The 24,868-nt window shown below is 36.3% G+C and overlaps 1 protein-coding gene across 1 annotated transcript in view; it reads right to left on the bottom strand.

The window, feature by feature from the left end:
• Positions 1-24,868, bottom strand: part of PTPRM (protein tyrosine phosphatase receptor type M) — a 1,090,562-nt gene that overhangs the window by 58,123 nt on the left and 1,007,571 nt on the right. Inside the window, exon 22 of the mRNA XM_074202077.1 lies at positions 11,399-11,496. Coding sequence (XP_074058178.1) covers positions 11,399-11,496 — 98 coding nt within the window. The remainder of the gene's footprint in view (positions 1-11,398; positions 11,497-24,868) is intronic.

The following is a 24,868-nucleotide window of genomic DNA, read 5'->3' as shown; positions in this document are numbered from 1 at the left end:
ATATATCTTGAGTCGCTTGTTTTTACTAGTTTGGTTGTTTCTTCCTGAATCTCATCAGAAACTTTTTAGAGAGAAACCATAAATCTATTGAGTAGTTTATTTTATTCTCTTTCTGTGTCTCACTAAGAAATGTTTCTGGGTTTCTTAACCTTTTTAGTATCATGGACCCCTTTGGTAAAACCAACTATATTGAAATGCAATTATCAAAATATAAAAAACAAGTTCAAGCACCCCAGGTTAAGAACCTCCCTTATCTATGACCATCTGTTCAGCTGTCTAACCTCAGCCTTTAGGGTAAAGGATGGCAGAGAATTGAGGCTAGCAGGTTAAGAAAAGAAGACAATAAAGTTGGGTTGAAACAAAGAGTATAGCTAATGAGTTTTTTCCATGCAGCAATTATTTAAGAAGAGTACATATCTACTAGTTAAGAGGTGGAGAAAAATATTTTCAAATGTTCATTTGGGCAGAAGAGAAATAGGACTATTGTAGCTTTGAGACCATCACATATTGCATCCAATTACAGTGCCAACAAACTACAGATGTACACTGCATGAGCAGGTAAAAATGTGATTGGGGGGTGTGATAAAAGCTCTCGGTCTATAATGCATTCATCCCAAGGTACACTTGTCCATCTGCCACACATTTTGCTCCATCCCTCCCTCTCCCCAAAGCCTTATCAACCCCCAAACAGGTGACCAACTCCCTCTACCCCAAAGGACATAGAACAGGGTACAAGTTAAAGAAAGCAAGGAGAGCCAACAAGGGGGTCCCAGCTCAACCTGGTGAATGCAGTGCATAATGTAGAAGGCACAGAAATGGATGATAATGAAGGACTTGCCTAGACCAGCTATATTGTTTAAAAACCAGCAAGAGTATTTCGCTTCAGGCAAGTGACAAGCTTGAAGTGGTGGCCCTGAAGAGAGACACAGAGGCACACTCAGTTTCCTGGTTCAACAGGAGAATGCTAAAGAGCTGATCTGCACACTGAGCAGAGAATCTAGGTGGCCCAGGAGAGTGTATTCTGAGAGAGACACTTTCTTATTGAAGCCTTCAAATTTGCCTTGATCCGGCAATATCTTCCTCTTAGGACAATATTGGAGGTAGCTGATTTTTAAGCCCAAGATGACATGTATAGGCAGTGCAGAATTGTTTCAGAAATCCTAATTTGCAATTCATACAGATTAGATTCAAAATGCCATTAAAAAAAAAACGGCCTTGTGTTTTAAGTCGAACTGTATTGAAATACAGGCTAAAGAATGAATCAGCTGGGTTAACTAAAGTGGGGGGAGAGGGAGAGAGTGAGAGAAGGGGAGAGATGGAGGAAAGAGGGAGAGCAAAAAGCTGAAAGAGGGAGATTGTGCATATCAGAGAATCTACATCTCCAGAACAAAAGAAAACCAGAAAACCATCTTTTCGTTTATCTTTAGTGTTTATGTATTATTTTGTACTTGTCATAGTTTTCTTTGTAAATTCATTCAAGTTCTCTGGGTACTTTAACCTTCAATCAGAATCAGCCTAGCAATTATAAAAAAGGTATGGAATTCCAAAGTATGGAGATAGAGGCAAGGAGTGCACCCTAGCTTTCACTTCTGGTGTATGTACCCTGAAGGAAGTTCCTCTCCATATCCTCTCACTAACTCTGCATTAATGTCAGGAAAATCAGGGAAAGAAGAAAAAGAAGGAAGTAGGAAAGCATTTAGAGTATCATTTAACCAATGAAGGTGGCAGGATGGGGAAAATCTGCCAACCTAGAGAAATAGCAGGTGGGTCTAAGAAAAGATGTGACCAATTCGATCCTTATTATGACTTTAGAGTCAAACTTCAAAGAGAAAGTTGAGATATATATCCTATGTCCAGCACAGGACATAGAATGGTAGACAGAGAACTAGGACTTAAAATCTGGAAAGCCTGGGTTCATATCTTACCCTTGAAGTTGGATGATTTAGGGTAAGTCACTTAAATCTACAAGTGTTTCCTTTAGGCAAGTCCTTAGTTTTTGTCTGCTTCTTTATTCAGTTAATTTAAATCTACCTGAGGGAAATTACAGATCCTGGGTGTATTGGATTTGGAGTCAGATGACTTAATTTGAATTTAAGCTGTGCTACTTAATAATTGTGTGACCTTGGGAAGGGAAATTCAAGGGTAAACAGGCATTTATATAATGCCTACTTTATGTGCCAGACAATATGCTATGTGTTTTACAAATATTACCTCGTATTAATTAGCTTGATTGTACATCTGTTCTAAATTTGCTTCAGGCTCTAAAGCCCATGATTTGATGCTCACAATTACCTAGTCAACATGTAGCACAAATTTCATTTACTCTATTTTTAAAGATGCTTGTTGATTGATCACCTTTGCCTTGTTTCCCTCTTCTATATGAGAGCTGTTAGACTCAATGATGTGAAAGTTCTCTATAAGTTCTAAATCTAAAATAATATTATAACATTCAATGTAAATGCAAAAAGAATTTTTTAAAAAGCAGAACAGAAAAATGTGAGATTCTTCATATTAATCTGACAGTTGAAAGAGTTTAGATATTTCATAGATGAGGAATCTGAGTTCCTCACTGATGTGAATGTATAGCTCAAGGGGAGAATTAGTACAGACCGTGCTAAGTAAGATTCGTGTTGTCTAATTTCTTTGGAAATGAGAAAAACTGATCACTTTGGTTGTGATCTCAAATTTTAGTAACTATGGATTCATGGGCATGGGAGAATTTTAGAGGTACTGTCTAAAACAACTCACAAGCATGGGAATATCCTGGAGCTAACACCAAAGTGTGATTGTGCTTATGGAAACAATTGGTCTCTCACTCATATCCCTTATGAGTCACCCAGGCAAATGCCTTTGGTGGTATATCTGACTGAATTAGTCAAGATTTCAGAATAAGTCTTTGTTGCTTTAGAAAAAATTCTTTGGAGAGCTGCATCTTTCAGACCATTCTCATGTCATAGCAAGAAACATTTGTTAAGCACTTACTATTTTCCTGCCACTGTACTAAGCATTAGAAATACAAATACAGGTCAAAGAAAAATAGTTATGCATAGGAAGCTTACATTCTTTGTGTGTGTGTGTGTGTGTATTTTTTAAAATTAAGACGATGGGATTAAGTTACTTGCCCAAGGTCACACAGCTAGGCAATTATTAAGTGCCTGAGACCAGCTTTGAACTCAGATCCTCCTGACTCCAGGACTGGTGCTCTATCACTGTGCCACCTAGCTGCCCCCAGAAGCTTACATTCTAATGAAGACAGTTTAAAAAATCCAAATGGTGAGCCCTGAAATGAAGACAGGACTGGCCTGGGCATGTTTCTTAAAATGGCAGTTCTTGGATAAACCAGCTAAGCAAAGGAAGGGGTCAAAGGGATGGAATGTATTCCTAGTATGAGTAGGCAAGGGGCAGAGTGAACTTCCAGAGTAAGGAGATTGTTTGATTTGGGAGAAGAAATCTGGAGAGTTTGGAATGGACCCCCAAGAGAGAGCTTTTTGCCTCTTAGGACACGATCTTCTGGATATTTACTGGGAATTGGATATCATACACACCTCTGACCTAAGAGGTGAAAAATCTTGAGGGAATTGTCACAAAATTACTAAAATGGTAGTCATATACAATTTCCCTTTAGCTCTATGTTAACGTCATGATTCTAACAACATTATTATTCCTAGAAACAAATGTTAATGCCACCTTATGAGAACTTGGTATGTTCTTGGATGTGAATGACTTCCAAGGGACATTGAAACAGCATAATTTATGTTTTCACCATTTAGCCATTCATCTCAAACACAGTCCAAAATGACAAACAAATCCTTTCAAGTCGTGGAGGATGTGTTAGTATGAAAATGAATTGTCCCTAAATGATGTGAGTCATTAATGGGAAGTTGTATGTGGTAATTAACCCTGGTCACAGAACACCAATATTAAAAACCTGGTTTGTGAAAATCTAGGGAAAGATAGCAATGATTGTTCAAGGAGGAAATGTTCTACTAATTGCTGCAGAAATAATTTACCTCCCCCTTTCAAATACATTGATGCCTTAACTGTAGCACCTGAGAATTTGCAATGAGATGTTAATTTGTCAGCTGTTAATCGTACTACTTGATGTTTTAGACCATTTCCCCAAGACAGTCTTGGTGTTAAGCATTATAAAAATGTGTAATTTATCACAATTTCCAGTTTATAAAAATGAAAATGGATAACACCACCTCTTAGCTACTTCTCTCAACATCCTACATTAGTAGGTTATTTGGGGGAAAAAACAATTTTTTTTGTTAACCATGGAATATTTCTGCTGCTTATCATTTAAAAGTTTTCCTTTTGTTACCTTCTTTATAGAAACATCCTAAAAATAATTTCAAGTTTAGCTCGAGACCATTGGGACTAGGATCATATTCTTAAAAATGTATTTTTCGATTTTCCCATTTTTGGAGAATACAAAAGTATCTCTCCCTTCTGCCCCTGGCCCCTACTTCTACTAGCTTCAAAACATTTCATCACCTGTTATAGGAACTGTTCAGAGCAATTCAACAATAATTTTCCTAAATGACTGTGAGACCTCATTTGGATTTTTAATAAACAGTCACATTCTAATGAGGTCTTCATAAAACTGACTAAATATGTTTAGAAATCATTAGCTTAAATTACCAGTGCAAACGCCTCCTTTGGGAGTCCTGCAGATTTGGTTATAAGACTTCTGGCAGATGGATTAGTATAACAACACAACAGAGTTTCTGACTCTCCTCCCAAACAGCGCAAATGTGAGTGGCTGGGTAACAGGCTACTGGATAAAAGCTAAATGTCCCTCCGGTGGGTTCATTAAAGAGGGAAAACAATCACAACACATTCCGGTGCCATTTAAATGCCAGGTGTGCTGTAGTCTGCAGGTGCCAGCAAAACTGACAAGGGTCCCTTATTGGAACATGGGCTTAAAGGGGATGCATGGTTTTGACAAGAAAGCTTTAGATAATGACAGATACTGGCAGATGTACTGGGGGACCCTGCTGGAGTGGATGCTAGGACTGTGTCATTCTGCACCAGGTGCCAGCATCAGGGAAGGTCTCACAGTGACTCCTCCACCTGCAATTAAAGCCTCCTAATGCCTAGTGCTTCAGGGCAATGGAGAGGGAAAAGGGGAAAAAGAGCAAGTTCCTAGAACCGATTTAATGAATATCCAGAAAGCCTGTGTAAACAAAAACACATCACCTCCCTCATGCCTAATTTATGAAGGACACATAATGTGCAGTAGACAAGAAGGCAGCTTCTGCCCTTTAAAACTAAGCCATTGTTAGTCTTTTTTTTTTTTATTTTGGGATGTGTCAGTTGTTTTTTAAATATACAGAACATGCTAGTAATCTCTAAACAAATTGGCAAGCCTCAGGAATAGGAAAGAAAATTCTTGCCTTTGCCCTCAGGTGATATGACCTCTAGTCAAAATTCTTAAAAAGCTTCTTGAATGTTCAAGGGCAGGTGCCTGTAAACTCATTATTAATTAAAGCAATCTGGATTTCTGGGTAAACACAATCTGAAATACCAGTGGGAATAACTCTTGAGTAGTCTCCAAACCTACCCATGTTCCCAGAGCCCTAGAAATTGGTGAGACATTTGGAAAGGTTGACTTCTTAATGGTTCACTAGATGTGAAATTATTGAGTTATTTTAAGCTCATGGATTTAAATGTACTCGTAGACCAGAAGTCGTTTTTTTCCCCCTTTTCCCCAAAGATGTTTCTCACTGTATATCTAGAGTTTCCATGGTTATTTGAAATAAAAAGTAGTTGACATCATAAAAAAATCAAGAAAGAGAGAGCTTCCAGTGGGATTATATCCAAGGGTCCAGTGAAAAGAACAGATAGATAGTGGGGCTTTTTTTTTTAGTCAAATTGCTTATCATGAACTTAGCTAACTATATAAAAAATAGACAGTTTTGGACTATGTGTTTATTGCATAAATCTTCTTTCACATTTCAGCTAAATATTGTACTTGTCTTTTATTTTGAGCAAATCACAGGAATGGAATATAACTTGTGCCTTCAGCAATAAAATGATGTATCTAGGGTTTGAAGGCTAAACTGATGGTCCATTTAGTAGCACTTGCCAACATTTCTTGCTATACAACTCAAATGCAAAAAAAATAATGATTTCTCCAATAAAGAAATATTATACCAGAGTACTTAGAACTGAAAGAGACATTAGAGATTATTCAGTCAAGGGGATCTTGGCTTTTTTTGTGTCACAGATCTCTTTGGCAGGCTATGGATTGATTCTTTTCCAACATAATGTTTTTAAATGAATAAAATAAGACACATAGAATTACCATGGAAATCAATTATAATGAATCATTAAAATATCTTTTAAAAACAAAGTCCACAGATTCCAGGTTGATAACTTGTTTCTGTACAGAAGAAACTGATTTATAGAAAGAATAACTTGTTCAAAGACATAAAGGAAGATAGTAGCAAAATCAGGAAAGAGCCCACTTCCTCTGACTTTGGTTTTTTTTTTAGTTGTTTTTGCGAGGCAAATGGGGTTAAGTGGTTTGCCCCAGGCCACACAGCTAGGTAATTATTAAGTGTCTCAGGCCACATTTGAACTCAGGTACTCCTGACTCCAGGGCTGATGCTCCATCCACTGTGCCACCTAGCTGTCCCCAAAGCAAAATTCTTATATAAAATGCTGTGTATCTGTACTGAACACATATGACTTAATTTTATAAGACAAGCAGCATGTTATAGAGTCCTTGATTTGAATTTCAGCTTGTCCTCTTACTACCTATATGACACGGGGTAAGCCATTTAACTGCTCTATGCCTCAGTTTCCTCATTTGCAAAATGAAAGAGCTAGAATTTATAAGCTCTAAGGTCTTTTTCAGTCCTTAGTCCTATTGCTCTATGTGATAAAATATTTAGTAATATTTACTAATGTCATTTAGTCAAATAACTTTTTTAGTGAAATCAACACATGATAATCACTGCTGCAGCAAACTTTGTTGTTTTAGACATTTACTCATGTCCAACTCTTTATGACCCTCTGGACAGTCCGTAAGGTTTTCTTGGTAGGGACACTGGAGTGGTTTACCATTTTTTACTTCTTTACTTCTTTTTTTACTTTATTTCTTTACTTCTTTTTATTACTTTACTGGATTAAGGCAAACCAGAGGTTAGTTAGGTGAGTTGCTCAAGATTACACAGCTAAGACGTTGAAAGTCAGATTCTATCCACTGAGTCACCTAGCTGCTTTACAACAAGCTAGTCAAATTAAAAAAAAGGTAATTGTAGACATGAACTTATTAACCTGTTTGTGAAATTTTAGTGTTCTACCTTGTTTATACTTTTCAGATGGCAAACATTTCTACTTAATATGCTTATTTCTTGTAATCCTAATCACCAGTGTGGAAGGGGATGGCACATTTCTTTTTCTTGGTATGTCAGTATCAAATACTTTGATTCATTAATTATTATGTCCAACAGCTTCTGATGAGTGGTAAAGTCATATCCTGACAAGACCCAGATTAGTTGAGGTCAGAGACCTCAGTGGAAAGAGAGAGAAAGGAATGCGCTTGTTTTCTTTGCTAACCTGTGTTTCTTTGCTGAAATGCATAGTTATTAATTTTCCAGGTGTGCATCAGTTCTGATTTTTAAGATCACTATTCAGTTGGCTGGTTCCTAGGTCTGACCCATGGCTCTTTAAAAGTGTCAATGTGCAAAGAATATTCTTTCTATGACAACATCTGTTTTTAAGGGGGAAATACTCAGCACCTGCCTTTAAGAAATTAAAAACATAAATCAAAACCACTATTAAGTCCCATAAAAATCCATGACCTTCTTTCTGGCATTGTAACTGCTTGCTAGTAAGTGCCAACTTTGAGTACACATATGTTTCTATGGTCATCATTGATTTTGGTGATGAGATGAGAAAGAACAAAACTAGCTTTTTTATTGATGATATGTTGGAAATGTTCTTAAAGTCACCCTTGGAAAACACTGAACAGTAATGTGTTTGATTCCTTTCCTTGATGCAAGAGAACCTATCTTCACTTTTTTCTTCTGACTTCTTTTCTTAGCACAAAGATAAGAAATAGTTGACTGTTCCTCCATACTTCCAACTCTACGAAAATGACAAGCTAAAGATTCCTCCTATGATGAACATTTTTTGGGTTCTTAGTTATATGTGTAAAAATAATAACTTCTACTAATAATATTGTATTGATTTTAGTTCCTCTCAACAACCTTGTAAAGTAGTAAACCTAAGCAATACATATGAGGAAATAGACTAAGCAAGATTAAATGCTAAAGATGAGATTTAAATCCTGATCTTCTGATTAAATCCTGACACTTTTCGCACAATGCCTTCCCAGGACAGAAACTCATTTCACTAATAGCAGTTAAATCCTGGAGTGAAGTAAAGGTTACTTGTTTTGCCCAGGTTCATACAGATAGTATGAAAAGCAAAATTTAAATGCAGGTCTTCCTGTGTCCAAGCTCAGTCTTCTTATCTCTCTATACTGAGTGACTTACCATAGCCAGAAAACTTCTAAGTGAACTACATTCTATTCTTTTTAGCTCAAATAGATTCTTCTTTCTAAAAGAGTAACTTTCCATGCTTAGGTTTATCCCTAACATGTGCATATTACAATTCTACTGCCCTGATTCTTTCTTTTTGTTTCTTCTTCTTCTTCCACTTCTTTTTCTTCCTTTTCTTCTTCTTCCTCCTCTCTTCCTTCTCTTCTTCCTCCCTTTGTCCTTTTTCTTCTCTTCTTCCTCCTCCTCCCTTTCAAAAGTTGCACTTTTAGCTATATGGTGTGTTGTTCTATTGTGAGAGCATAATGGATTTTGAAGCAAGGAGAATGTTCTTTTCAGTCAGGTTAGACAGGAATAAACTTATGATAAAATGTCTCTTTTTTTTTGGTTTTCTCCCAATATCAATTTATTTTCCATTAGGAAGGAGATATATAAATGGTGATTAGGTGGAGTAGTTGATTAAGTGCTCAGGAAAACCTGAATTCAAATCCAGTATGATTCAGGGCAAACCGTTTAACTTTGCTCTACTTCAGTTTCTTTATTTATAAAATGAGGATAATAACAGCACCTACATCCCAGGATTGTTGTAAGGATAAAATATAGTAATATTGTAAAGCACTTTCCAAACCATAAAGTTCTGTAAAAAGCTAATTATTATTTTTACTCAGTGATTTAGGTAATAGGATTTAGAGTTGGAGGATAGAAATAATCTCATATAACTGTCATTTTATAGATGAAGACGCTGAGGTCCAGAGAAGACCTTAGTCAAGGTCACAAGGTAATTGTAAAGTGAGGTATTTGGAGTTTAGTAATGTTTTAGTACTTAACAATTAACTATGGTAAAATAACACTTTTCTTCATTTTACTTAACAAAGTAATTTGAAATGCAGAGGAAAAAGTACTGAATTTGAACCTCAGTTTGAACATAAGCTCTGCTACCTAATACCAGACCCCTTTCTAACTCCCTCAATCCTTTCTAATTAACATTGAGGAATTTGTTTAACTAAATTCTGCTTTGTTGTTGTTGTTGTTACTATATGCCTTCCAGAGAAGTTTCAAAGTTGTTTCTTAACAGGGAATTTGCTTAAAGGAGACAGACCATTTTTTTTCTTTGAACATTTAAATATATTTTTGAACATGAAAGAAGAGTAAAAATTTCAGCTACAGACCCTTGCATCCTCGGAGTGAAAGGTCAGAACATAAAGACTCATTGGAATAATTGATCCCTTTTCTAAATAATTAAATCAATCATGTGTATTTGAATGGCATCTACCTCCCAGAATTGTTATGAAGATCAAATGCAACCATTGTAAAAGTACTCAGCACAGTGAGTGGTACATAGTGTTCTCTTTATAAATGTTATTATTATCACTATTTGTTATTATGGTTGTTGTTTTTATTTAAAGCCTGTACAATCTGACTCTACCCTTCCTTTTCATTTTATATTACCCCCTTTAATAAGTCCTGCTGTCCATCCACGTGAGTCTTTTTGCTATTTTTCACCTAGAATATTAGATTGGCCATCTTCCTGCTTGGGTATAGGTTGTCCTCCATGCCTGGAATTCTGTACTCTGGCTTTGCTTCTTACAATGACCAGTTTCTTCTTCTGTTCAGTTCAAATGCCACCTTTTTCATGAAGCTTTTCTTAGCAGCTGCTAATTCTTTCTATTCCAAATTATTTTGTATATATCTTATATCCTTATTTTATATACATTTACATGTGTACCTATTGTCTTTCCTTATAGAATGTTAGCTTCTTGAAGGCAGGAACTGTTTCATTAACTTCAGAGTTAAGCATAGCCCTAGGCCATTCAAATACTTACGAAATGTTTACTGATTAATTGATAATCATGGAAAAACTGAGAAGGGATCATGGAGTAAGTGGCATCTGAGTTTGGACTCAATTGAAATAGGAAGAATATTTCAATAAGCAGAGATGGAGTATGGATGGATGTAGGGTAGGTGGGAATCTGCTCTTTTTTGTGGAAATGATATGTGCAAATACAAAGAGGTGGGTCAAGTTTTGGACACATTCAAGCAGCGTGGAAAGAAACAGTAGATTTTTTTTCCCCCTTAATGCCAAAGACAGAAATTTACTTTCCTGGTTCCATTTTGCAGGGGCTGGTTCAATAGAAAGGACTGATAGACACACTTGATGATCTAATGTATTACCACTTTTGATGGTCTTTCCCTTCTCCCTTTCATTTAATTAAAAAAAAATGTGTTACATCCCGTGAACTCTAAACTAAAACAGCCAGGAGTTGCACCAAGTTTATCTTCTCATTTAAATTTTGTTTAGAAGTACAAGACCACGTAGCTTACAAAGACTATTCAAGGGTTTTCTGGATAAATAAAAATAACAATTACACACAGCAGACAGATTCCCTCACTAATGCAGAACATGGAAAGACCCCCTCAATCCATTTTATAGCCCCTAAAACTGAGTTATGGGGAAGTGGTCAAGCTATTTGTCTAAGTAAGTAAAAGTTCTGAGCTTCCCTCCCCAGTCTGTCTTCAAATTATGAGGCCAATTTCCTAGAATTGGGAAATTCTCCATTATATTTCTAATTTGGTACATACCCAAGTCTGATACCTAACATTAAACATCTATACTGTACTTAGAGGTGATTTTGTAGACCCAACGTCAGCCAAGCTTTTATATCTTGCATGGTTCTCTTGTCTGTTGCGATGGCAACAAAGGCAAGCAAGCTGTGTTTAAAGATAATTTATAGCCCAATGCAGCAGCTGGAGGAGGAGTTGTAATAGTTTGTATTTTAGGAAGTACATGCAGTACTGTAAATACTTGGCTTATTTATTACTTGATAGCCCAAACTAAGTAACTGCCAAAGCATTTGGTTATTTTCTTTGGTACAAATCCAACTTACCCTCCCCACTTCTACAAGGTTGGTCACCATGATGATGCTGGCTGTGTTTTCATGCCACACCATTCTCCAGAAATCATATATTGTTTCTTGCATTGGTCCTAAAAAAAACAGGAGAGAAAGGTTATTTTAAAAAATAAATTTCTGATTAGGAGAACTTACTTTCTGAAGGCTTAGGGAGAGATCTGTAAATATAAATGCGTATGTCTACAAGCATACATCATCTTGGTTATTAGAATAAATAAACAGCATTAAAAAAATTCCCAAGTAGTATTGTACAACCTTTTCAAATATGAGAAAGATGCCCTTTATGTCATCAAAAATGTTCAAGAATTCTTATATGTTAAGTAGTTGCACTATTAGTTATCCAAAGACAGGAAAAAATACATGGCAACAAAAAAACTATGTTTTCAAATGAGTTTGAATTTTATTAATCATAATACCTAAATACATTGGAAAATTAGTGATGAAGTCTGGTTAGATTGGGTCCCTTCCAACCAAAAGAAGGAGGAGGAATATTAGGTCAATAACAACATCATGTGTATGACTTAAGGTTTGTACAGCACATTATATATAACATCTCATTTAATTTACAAAACCAAGTGATGTGAGGGTTGTGATTGTACCCTCATTTTACAGAAGAGGAATACATTTGGTAAGTATCTGAGGAAGGATTACAACCATTCTTTCTAGCTTTAAGTCCAATACTCTGTCTATTGTCCCTACTAGTTGCTATCACAAAAAAAAACCCGGCAAAAATCACTAGTATATTCTAAAGACTCCATGTTTATTCTTATTTGGCCTGCTCATGATTGCTTTATTCAGAGGTAGCCAAATCTGTGCTGGAGTTTGCCCTTGTAAAAGGCTACCTTTTGTCCTCAGCATAAAACACTATTAAGTTGAATGAACATGCATTTGTAAAGCATCTAAATACAATGAAGTGGTCAGATATGAATCAGGACTACTGGAGTTGACCCTGAATGTGAGGCATTTAGGGTTAATTGATTTGCCCAAAGTCAGCTAGATGATACATTTAAGTAAAACACTTGCATGCATTTTGTATATAATTCCTTTATCCTGGACAAGATACTGACCCTGTATCTCAAATTGACCAACCCATTGAGTATTGTAGACCCCCTAACCCTGTCCTTGAGGAGCTCACAGTCTAATGGAGGTGGAGTGGGAAGATGATAAATAAACAACTATCCACAAATAAGAAGCAGCTAGAATAAATTGGAAATAATCCAACAGAGAAAGCATTGAGTTTTAAGGATGACTGGGGAATGCATCTTGCAAAAGGGATAGGATTTTAAAAATTGAAGGAAGCCAGAGAAACAGTAGGTGGAGATGAGGAAGGAGAGAGGTGAATGCATGGCAGCCAATCTGAGAAATGTCTGGAACTTAGAGGTTTCTACTTTGCATCTATCTACTGTCCTTTCTGGTTTCAACTCTTGAAAACAAGATGCCCCCTTCTTAACTCACTCAAGGCTTGATTGCCTCCCCTTCCTTCAGTCTCTTTTTCCTCCCTGTTTGGAGGGCTGGTTGGTGGAGTACTTCCTTTATCGAGGGCAGAAACTAGGCTCTCAGATCACTCCATCTTGTTCTTGCTTCTCTGCCTTGGTTCAACTCCACAGAACTGAATTCCCCCTGGTGTTCTGACCCTTCCACTTCCACCCCTTTCTAGCTTCCTTTTTTGAGTTGTCCCTTCCTTTGGAGTGTAAGTTTCCCAAGGAAAGACTTCTCCCTCTTTTTTAATTAATTGTAGTCCATAACTTAGCACAGTGACTAGCACTCAGTAAACATTTATTGGTTTAGATTTTCTGGATTGAATTGGACCCTAATTGCATTCCTGGTAGCAGAGAAGCAACCCACAAAATTCTGGGCAGGGCTCATTACCTATACTAAGGCACTTGCTGCTTCATGTCTCAGAACCAGAAACCATGTCAATACCCTGGATGGCAATGGGTTGGTCAGTTTGAGATACAGGGTCAGTATCTTGTCCAGGATAAAGGAATTATATACAAAATTCATGAATGTGTTTACCTACTTAAATGCATACTATGTGCATATATGAACTATATACTATATTAGATACAAACACACACACATATATATATATTTATATATGATAAATGTATTTATATTTGCTTGAGATCTGAGACTGGATTTGAAATTCAGATCTTCTTGATTCCAGGGGTTGTTGCTCTATCCATTTCATCATCTAGCTGACTTTGGGCAAGTCAATTAACGCTGAATGTCTCTCATTCAGGGTCTTGTTCCAAATGGCACTGGAGAAGAAAGTGAAGCTGATATCTTTGCACAGCCCTCCACCACACCCCTCTGCCCCAACTCAAATCCAGTTCATGTGTATGTCTTGGCATCACCTCTCTGATGTCATGGTCTTCTTCAAGAATGTAGGATAAACATCATCATAATCATCATCATGTATATGGTATGTTTGCTTAGCTATGTATCTGTATTATATATGCAGAACCATTTGAATAGCTCCGTGGTTTCAGAGCATCTATTTAAAAAATGTCTTTATCTAAAGTATCATCTACAGAAATACCAAAGTTTTCATTTAAGGTCATGTTTTCTTATGTCATCAAAACTATCTGTTTTTGATTTTTAAAAAATTCCTTCTTAAACTAATACTATGAAAGAAAGTTATCTCTTCATCATTGAGTTATTTATTTCTACAATACTCAAGAGTGGACTTACCTTAAAAAAAATTACTCCTTTGGGTAACAGTTGTCTGATATTCCAGTGAAATAGTATATAAAATGAAATGTGCCTCTATACAACAAATGGCCTTTTCTTCTTTTGGGGAAATGTTTCTTATTCTGTGCTGTCAAATTAGTCTAATTTATAAACTCCAAAATGAGCAAGATGTTAAAGTTTTTAACTGGTCTGCTGTACTTCATATCAGAAACCATAATCATATATGAGCATAGACTCAGAACTGGATAGGACCTTAGAAAATCATCTAGTCTACAGGAGTCAAATGCCACCCGTATAACTTGTAATACTCCTAGATGTGGCCTGAACAAGATTAAAATTTAACTGGGAAATATTTAAAAAAATAAAATATAAATAATGCAAATATGTGGTTTCCCCAGGGACTCCTTGATATAGTTTATTGTTCTCCATTTCTATTTGACTTTGACACTAGTGATCTAGTCCAAAACTCACATTTGATGGGATAAGAAAACTGAGGTACAAGTGAAAGTGTTTCCCCCAAGGTCATATGCGTAGTAAGCAGCAAAGCCTAGATTTTAACCAAGGGCCTTGATTTAAAATCTAGCACCTTTCCCACTATACTATGCTATACTATGCTATACTATACTATACTATACTCTCTTATATAGATAGCTTTATTTTAAATTGCTTTCCTCACTGCATCCCTATAAAGTAGGTAGTTTAGGCATTATTAATTCCATTTTCCATGGGAGGAAACAACAGTACAGAGAGATAAGTTATCCAAGGTCATACAGTTAGAGAATATTAGAGTTAGGATCTGGATGTAATTCTAACTTCTGTATGCTCTTCACTCAACCACATCATTCCACAAAAATACTGTAAGATGCCAACATTTAAAAAGGAAACAAAGTGCCTTTTTTTTTCCCTTTGGAAAAGTTCAAAATTCTTTTCTTATGTGTAGTCTATTTGGCAATGATGATCATCTACCATGAAATGAATGGGAGTATTATCATTTTCATTTTCAAAAAGAATATATATGAAGTAAAAAATCATTTAACTGGTCAATGGCCATGCTGGGGTCATAAAAAAAAGTCATATTCCTATTCCAGACGTACCATACTCATTGAGAAGTTCCTTAAACTAGGCACTCTGAAACTTCTACTTTCTCATCCATGTAATGCATTCCCATTGGTTCCTCTTCTGTCTCTTCTTATCCTTATTTCTATTGCTGGTACTGTCATTTTCCTAGTCACCCCAAAAGCAGTGGATGCTAATGAGATTTGGTAATCATATTCAGAACCTGTCCATTCTTCTATTTTTAGTCCTTTAAACAACTCTAGGTTTCCAGCTATGTTGCCTTTCTTGACTTTGCACTGGCTCTTTTTATTTTAAAAAAGATGCCTAGTGACTCTTTTCTATTATTTCTTTTTAGCTACTTTATTCCCCACCATTGATTAAAAACATAAAGAAAAATCAATTGCCTAGAATGCTCTGTCCCTTCACCTATAATACTTGGAATCCTTATTTTCCTTTAAAACTCACCTCAAGAACTACTTCCTCCAGAAGGCTTTTCTTAAGCACAGAGAGGTTAATAAATCCTTACCAAATCTATCTTCTATCTGATCTATATTTACTTTTATGTACTACTACTAATAATTGCATGTATTTTCTACATTCAAATATAAGCTTCTTGAGGGGAAAGGTTGGTTTTTTCCTTTTTTTTTTTTCCACAGCAGTTAGGGAAGTGCTCAGTATTTGACTGATTTATATGACCATGTATATTCTTTTTGACATGGCTGCTCTCTCTTTTTTATTATACATGCTATTTCCTGATTTACAACCAACCATAAATTTAAACCTGAAAGAGCCCTTAGAAGTGATATAGTTCGGGGCAGCCAGGTGGCACAGTGGATAGAGCACTGGCCTTGGCATCAGAAGGATTTGAGTTCAAATCCTTGAACTCAGACACTTTAAAAAAAATTACCTAGCTGTGTGACCTTGGGCAAATTACTTAACCCCATTACCTTGCAGAAACCAAAAAAAAGTGATATAGTTCAACCCCATATTTTGCACATTAGCAAAGTGAATCTAGAAAGGTGAAACAATTCATACAAGTTAACAGAGGTATTAAGCAGCAAAGGTTCAAGCTGAAATTTGAACCCAGATCCTCTGATTCCAAATCAGTTTTTTCTGCTAAACAAATGCATAGATATTTAAAAATTTAGATTTAATTTTTATCATGAACTTAAATACCAAAGAAATTGGGCATTTTTAAATATATAGAAAAGAAAAAAATTATACACAAAACTGCAGAACTTTATTATGTTGAGCTTGTTTTCTTATACAATATGATTATTAATTATATTAATAAAATAATTAGATATAAATTGAAAAATAAAATAAATAAATTTAATAAATAGCAAATAAACATAATAAAATTTGGTAGCTTTGAAAGCTGTCTTTCTTTTCTAGCCTTCTGTTTTACTCTCTGCATTTATTTATAAAAGATGCCTAGTGACTCATCTTTCTTTTCTTTTTTACTACTGTTTCACACCATTGGTTAAAAAAAATCAACTCCTTGTAATAAATATATATAATGAAGCAAAACAAATTTCTGCTTTAGCTATGTCCAAAAATTTATGTCTTGATCCATCTTGAGTCAAGGTTTTAAAATTTAAATGACTTACAATCTAAGTTACAGTCACTATAAGGGAAACTCCAGAATCCATCTGCTGTTTCTATATCCAAATGCTGCTTTAAACTACTAAGCAGAACACTCACAGGATATGAACAAATATCCCTGGGGTTCAGGGTTTAAGAACAAGTTCTAACTCAATCCAACAATAAACACTGTAATCCTATCTCCCTCTTAAGTGTCTCTCTAGCTATAGCATTAAATATGGTAAACTCATATTGGCCAGATTACTGGGTCTCAGTTTCTTTATCTGTGAAATAGGGGAAAGGACTGGATCTCAATTTCCCTCTTGCTCTATATTTTGGAGTCATTTCTTTAGGCAACTGGGGAAGCTGAGTGATACATTTTGAATCTCTTGATAGGTCTAAGTCAGCAAGCAAGATCTTTGAAGCAAAGAATATGTCTTCTTTCCTGATTTATGTAGAAGAAAACTCACTCATAAAATTTCACATAAAAGAAATAATATTTTAAAAGGTAAGCTAATGCATTTTTCTAAGAACTTGGCCTGTGTCATTTGATGTTTAAGGGTGCATCAATGATTGATTGTTCTCAGCTCTATGACAAGTATTTTGTTATAAAGATTTCGTTAATAAACAGGGTTTGACTTTGAAACAAAAGGGCATTTGTTTATAGATGTATTAAAGATTCAGCATTTACAAGTGGGCAACACATTTTACCTGTCTTTCAGTTTCATTGTCTTCTGACCTATCTTCCAAGGAAGATTAAAATAGGAAAATGAGTTAGCTTCAATTTTGTTTCTATCAACTCTCAATTCAAGTACAAGGATCCAGAAGATGTGTTTGAATGACTGAAATGTGAAGGTGAAACCAAGCTCTAAGTCCACCACTTCTAATTTCATCAATTAGAAATGCCTATTTTCCCCCACCTTCAATCCCCATGCCTTTGGGGCTCTACTTTGCTTAATTCTTTTATCCTTTTTTGTTTTCCTTAGGCTGTGCCTAGTTCAGTTTCCATTATCACTGGAGGAATAATTTTGAATTAATACCCTCTGATGGAAAGCTGGGTGGGCTTCTCCTCAATCTTGCTTGATGGAGTAAGACAATGATAATTAAAATTGCCTAAAGGTGAGAAGGGAAGATGGAAATTTTTTTGGCTCATTGTTGCAAGTGTTTTTCACTCTTCTGCCAACCACATAGCTCTATTCATCTGTCCACATAACTTCAAAGAAAAATTTTTTTTAAATCCTGAGCATTTGGGGGTAGAAAGGAGGGAGAAGTCACTGAACTTCAAGTCTTTTAAAGTAATCCTTCTCAACCCTATTTTTCTTTTCTCCTTGACATTTTTCAAATTATTTCCTGACATGTGAATAAATTATTACTCACTGTCACTTTTCTCCTGACAAAATTGAAAAGCACCAGGGATCGTGGAAGGGGGTACAATTTATCGTCACTGAGAGCTACACAGTTTGATTTTAGCAGCTCTGGGTAGAGCATGAGAGGCCATAAGAGCCATCAACAGCCTGTTTACAGATGTTCACACAGTAAGCAAGATGGTTATTCTCAGCAGTTGCCCCCTCGAGGGACTGAACTGCCAGGAGGAAAGGAAAGGCACTAAATTGCCCTGCATCCCTCTCCCCACCATGCCACAGAAGAACAGGCTCAGTTAGGTCCTATGGACCTTTGCTGTTTGGGGGATCTATTCAGGAGTCATCCATGACTGTCTAGCCTCCCTGGTCTGGGGAAAACAAACAAGGAAAAAAAAAAACTAAGAAGAAACAGAAAAAAAAAAAAGAAAAGAAAAGCAGTGAGAAGCCATGTATCTGAAACAAAGGAATCTAAGACAGTGAGCCTCAAACAGCACACAAAAACCCAGCCCTCAAGGAGATGAAGTATTGTGTTCAAGAGGCACAACAACAATTGTTTTCAGCTGCTTCTGGTAGAGCTAGAGAGGCTCTAATTGTTGTCTGCCGAGTTTTTACAGATGTTTACACAATAGGCAAGAAGGTTATTCTCCCCCTTGTGGGACTCAAGTGTCTGAAAAGGAAGGTCTCCATATTTCAGTAGCATAAGTCCCATCGCACACTCCATTTGCTCCATAATAGCTGGCACTCCTGGACCTTTTCTGGGAAGAAACTTGGTGGGGGGGAATCATTCTTAGCACTCCGGATAGTTGCAAAAGGAAAAAGGCAGAAAGCACCATCTCAAACATGCAAAACAGAAAATAGAAATTCAAGGCTGCAATCTATTGTGCCGGAGAAATCCTCAAGTTTGTGGAAAGGAAAAGGAGACTTTTAAATAATAATTTTAAAGCTTGATTGATGACTTACACAGCTCCCCTTTCACATTCTCCATTGACACAATCTAATTCAGACTCTGATTGTTTCATGTGCCTGAAATGAGTTGCTTAAGAGCCAACATTTTTGTAACATTCATCCATGTGCCCATGACATTTTTTTTTTTAGGTTTTTGCAGGGCAATGGGTTTAAGTGGCTTACCCAAGGCCACACAGCTAGGTAATTATTAAGTGTCTGAGTCCAGATTTGAACTCAGGTACTCCTGACTCCAGGGCTGGTGCTCTATCCACTGCGCCACCTAGCCACCCCCCCATGACATTTTAAAGATTAGTTTTTCTCATAACCCTTTGTGAATCAGGGTGTTATCCCCATTTTAGAGATGAGGAAATCAAGGCTCAGAAGTGTCACTGCTAATTCAAAGTCTCCTGAATCCATGAATTCTACAAGGTAAATTTAAGTTTACTCAAGTAAGTCAGACATGGGTGAGAAGAGCCAAATTGATTCCCAGTTTCAAAGACATCAAAATTGAGTATCTACTGTCATATAGAGAGACAGTCTGGTACAATGGGTGTTACAAGTGGCTCAAAATTATAAAAACATAGTCCACAGTGATTAAGAATAACTTTTTATTAATTAATTAACTTTTCTGTAGAAAAGGATTGTTTCCTCTAGCGGGAAAGACTCTGAATTGCAACAATGTCTAATCTTATATGCAGTTTGAAAGGCTTTCTCTTCCCTTCTGAACCAGTCATTGGTCTGAATTGTTAGGGTTATAATCTAATTAATATACCCATCACATCCCATTCTTTTTTTTTTTTAGGTTTTTGCAAGGCAATGGGGTTAAGTGGCTTGCCCAAGGCCACACAGCAAGGCAATTACTAAGTGTCTGAGACCGGATTTGAACCCAGGCACTCCTGACTTCAGGGCCAGTGCTTTATCCACTGTGCCACCTAGCTGTCCACATACCATTCTTTAATATATATTTTTCACGCACTGGTCATTTCACTGATGAAAGCAGGGGAATGTATAGCAATCTATATGGACTTCATTAAGCGGAGGACAGGGACCCTAGGTCAACCCTTGACTAGTTGGAGCTAGTTTTTTACCTCTCCCTGGATAAGGAGACTTAGTATCAGGTGAGGGGACCTCACTCAGCTCAATGATGGGTCAAGGTCATTTCTTTTGTCTAACACTCACACTTGCACATAGACACAACAGCCACAAGCAGACTCCAGTCTTTATAATTGTGTGTGTGTGTGTGTGTGTGTGTGTGTGTGTGTGTGTGTATTTTCTTTCTTAAACTAACAATCTCCTCTTAAATTCTGTGGAAGTTAAATGCCCTACATTCCTCACAATGGGAATTATTGGGAGTATCAACTCCTCTCAAAGTCTCCTTTAAAAAAACATTCCAGGCCAGCCATCTCTTCATTTCTCATGCTGCACTCCTTTGGACTGGTCTCCATCCTACCCCATACTGGGTACCTTTTCCTTTCCTTCCCTCTTCACTCTCTCAACTTGTCAATTTTCTTTTTTGTGTTTTGTCTTTCCTATTAGATTATAGGCTCCTTGAGAAGGTTGGAACTACCTTTCTTTTATAATTGTAGGATTTAGAAAAGACCCACTGTATTATAAATGCTTTAAATATGTTTCATGACTCATTGCCTCTGTCTGCCTCAATTTCCTTATTTATAAGATGGAGATAACAGTATCTATTTCCTAGGGTTGCTGTGAAGATAAATTGTAAATAGCTTTGCAAACTTTTAAATGCTAGTATTATTAACATCATTATTATTTTTATCATTATTGGCCATTTCCTCCTGAATGACCTTTGCCTCTCTGGTCCTCAGTTTTCTTCTCTTTAAAGTAATTAGATTATTATAAATTATAATTGGGAGTTCTTTGTTGTTGTCACATGGTATTCTGAGAAGTTGGTGGGGTAGGTCAGAAATTTTCAGACTCTCTAGACTTCCTCCACATTTTTATTATCATGTTAAATCATTTTATTGTAAGAACAACTCATATAACATATTTGTATCTACTCATATGCAATCTAGGAGGAATAGCTCTCAGACCAGATTCACAAAAGTCTCAAAAAGTTAGAATGTAAAAAAGACCTGAGTTCAAATCCGCTTAACCTTTATTTGCCTTAGATAATAAGAGCACCAAGCTTTTCATGGATAAGAAGAAATAATAATTGTAAACCACATAGCAAACTACTTGGGAGATAGTAGGTTCTATATAAATGTTATTTACTACTACTACTACTACTACTACTACTACTACTACTACTACTACTACTACTACTACTTCTTCTTCTTCTTCTCCCCCTCCTCCACTAGCACCACTGCCACCACCACCACCATTACTACTCCTCTTGCTGCTACTCAATCTGAGTACTTTTGGAAAGTATTTTGGGTATGTTTAGAAGAGTTAGGAAGGCTATGCCAGTTGTCTTCATGCACTTGAAAAGATGGAAGAGATTAGATTTGTACTGCTTTTCTGAGAGGGCAGAAATTAAGAGCTGTGAGCACAGGTTTCAAAGAGCCAGACCATCCAAAAATAAAATGGGATACTTTGAGAAATGTGTTCAGGGGTTACAATAGTTGGGGAGAGATCTATTTACTAGAGGTCTCTAAACAGATTCTGAATGCCTGCTTTTACAGCATGTAGTATAGAAATGTGGGTAGCATAGAAAGCTAAAGCAATTCCATCTGGTCTGAAGTTACTCTGTTTTGTCCCTGACCTTGTTTTTATATTCCAACCCTCACTGTATGTGACCTTACTTACTGCTGAAGCAGCAAGGACAGTTTTGTCTATTAGGGTGGGGTTACCCTAATAAGATAGTTAAACGGAAAAAGAGCCTTTCCTGTTACTATCCCAGTAACAGACTTGTCTGGTCACAGGATACCACACCTCCTATTTCTACTGGAAATTCCTCCAGGAACAGCCTTGTCCAATCCTAAGGTATTCCTTGGCCAATTCATTTCCTATATAATGGAAACCTATAAGCTTTGTCCTTTTGTACCTTCAGGGAGTCTCTGTCCATGCAGAAGGGGCTCCCTTGTTGGTGAACTCAATAAACCCTTGTTGAATCCTAAATTTAGGGCATTGGGTTTGAATTCTCATTTTGATTTGGGGATTCTGATTTTGGTTCTGGTTTGTGGTATCACTAACAATTTTGCCCATAGAAGAGATTCTTACACAAGTACACAAGTATGTATTAGTCTAGAAGATCATGACAGTACTAAGTTATGGGAAAACAAATATTATAAGTAGATACTCCCCAAACTCTAGGAACATACATTCTAATACGGGAGACTACATATAAAGGGAAGGGGGTTTCAAGGAGGGATGTTTTGGTTTGGAGAGTCTCTAGGGAGATGGATAAAATCATAGCAGAGTAGATGTAACATATTCTTTCCAGTAAGAAAGGTTACCCTAACTTTTCAGTATGGCTGGATTCTGAGTGATAGGATTTTGGAGATGTTAATAGGTATATTAATATTGACTTGGAGGAAAAAGCAATAGACTAGGAAACTTTTGCCTGACCTGATATGATATACTTTCATCTACTGTTCCAGAGCTGGAATGGGAAGACTCAGCATTAGAACAGGAAGTCTTATAAGATGGTATAATTTTGGGAACCCCCCCCCCAGTAACTTTTAGCTTAAAAAAAACCTTTAAGCTTAAAAAAAGGCATGGGTTCAGGAAGAAGACATTTTAATATAGGACAAGATAAGAAATTTTAGAAAAATGGCCAGGAAATGCTGAAAACATTTCAATTTTTAATCAAGGATAGAGGTATCATATAGTTTACTTTTTGAGACTTTTGAGACTTTGAGACAGTCCTTTGGACTGATAACCTCCAGGTTATTAGCTGGGTAGCTGCTTGGAGATAAGTCTTTTGGCCTTTATCCATACATGATTTTTCCTGAGCATGTGGAAACTCCCTTCACCAAATAAAACCTAGGGAATTTCCTAAGGCACTTGGGAGAGATTAGTCAAATGCTTTGCTTGAGATTCTATAGTTAAATGATATTTGATTCTAAGTCCAAACTTCTACCTAGTAAGACACATTTCTTTTCCATTCATAATAAAAACTAATACAAAATGTCTCTAAAGTACAAGTGATTACAATTCAAAAGTGCACTAAAACTTTTGGGACACATTGTTTTTAATGGGGAACATTCAAAGGTTTAAGAAAAACTTTCCAAAAATATCCTAATAAGCTAGATATTATAAGATGTTATTATTATTATTTTATATGTACATTTTACATGTAGATTTACTCTCCTAAGTAAAAGGATGAGGATTGTTGCTTTAAATGTAAAATGGGAAGAGGTGATAAGACCAATGATACCTATCTCACTTGACAATTCCCACTCTAATGCTTAAAAATAAGAGGCTCTGTGTGTGTGTGTGTGTGTGTGTGTGTGTGTGTGTGCGCACACACACACACACACATATATATATATATATATATATGAGGCCCTGTGTATATGTGTATGACCATATAACCAGTACTAAGTGTCTTAAATGGGATTCATATCTAGGTCTACTGTCTTCAAGTTCAGTGCTTTACTAACTAAGCAGTAACCTTTAATACAAATATTTATTAAATGTGTATCAAAGGGGCGGTTAGGTGGTGCAATAGATAGAGCACCAGCCCTGCAGTCAGGAGTACCTGAGTTCAAATCCAGGTTCACTCACTTAATAATTACCTAGCTGTGTGGCCTTGGGCAAGCCACTTAACCCCATTTGCCTTGCAAAAACCTAAAAAAATGTGTATCAAAGTCTTATGAATTCAATGCCAAATTACATAAAACAAGTGAGTACAGTAAAAGGATATACTAAATAAAATTTTTGAAAAGATGTAAAAACAAAATAAAAATTTATTAACATAGACTGTCTTAGAATCCAAACAATGGAACTTGTTTCTCCAACTATATACATTGAAAAATAATTCTAAGTTTGAATAATGAGGGTGGAAGTATGTCTATGAAGTAGAAATGACTTTGAGTCTAAATTACTTTGCACAGCTAGATGCAATAATATATACTGATATATTTATAAATTACAGAAGGATTGCATGGGTGATGCTCTATGATTCTATCCCTCTGTACAATGACTGTATTACATAGCTACCATTGTATTGGAGTAGCCATAGTGTTGATATGCTGAAGGACAGATGTGAGAGAGAACTGGGATCCTGAAGGTCTGATCTCTGGAAGAAACATTTCTGAGACCCAGTGTGGTAGTGAAAGGTAGTAAAGTAGTGACAGAAATCATCTAAGAGATTTCTTTAGTGTTTTTTTTTCTCATATCTAAAACCTAGTGAACCATCTTTTATAGTTCATCAACCATGTACCACCTACAATGTCTTAGAATGTGTGGGTGGCTCCTGGGCCCCATCCTTGGTTCTCTTCTTTTTCTGTACTCACTCTGTGATATCTTTAGCTCTCATGGGTTCAGTTATTTTTATATGAATGACTCCCACATCCAATTCTGTTCCCACATCCAACTCTCATGTCTTGATTACCAACTCCCTGCTGGACAGCTACATCTGGATCATCTTACATCATTATCATCATCTTCTATCATATATCATAATCATCAGCATTTTACCTCAATGTGTCAAAAATGGAACTCATCATAGGATCATTGATTTAGAGCTGGAAAGGACCTTGGAGGTTATATTGCACAACAGCTTCATTTACAGATAAAAAATATCGAAGATTAAGAGATCTGTCAAAGGTTACTAAGGTAGAAAATGACTGGTACTAAGAGATCATCAGTTAATGATAGGTGTTTGAATTCTAGTCAC

Source organism: Macrotis lagotis, chromosome X (genome assembly GCF_037893015.1).
Source record: "Macrotis lagotis isolate mMagLag1 chromosome X, bilby.v1.9.chrom.fasta, whole genome shotgun sequence".
Taxonomy (NCBI): Eukaryota; Metazoa; Chordata; class Mammalia; order Peramelemorphia; family Peramelidae; genus Macrotis; species Macrotis lagotis.
This window is presented reverse-complemented; position numbering and strand designations above follow the sequence as displayed.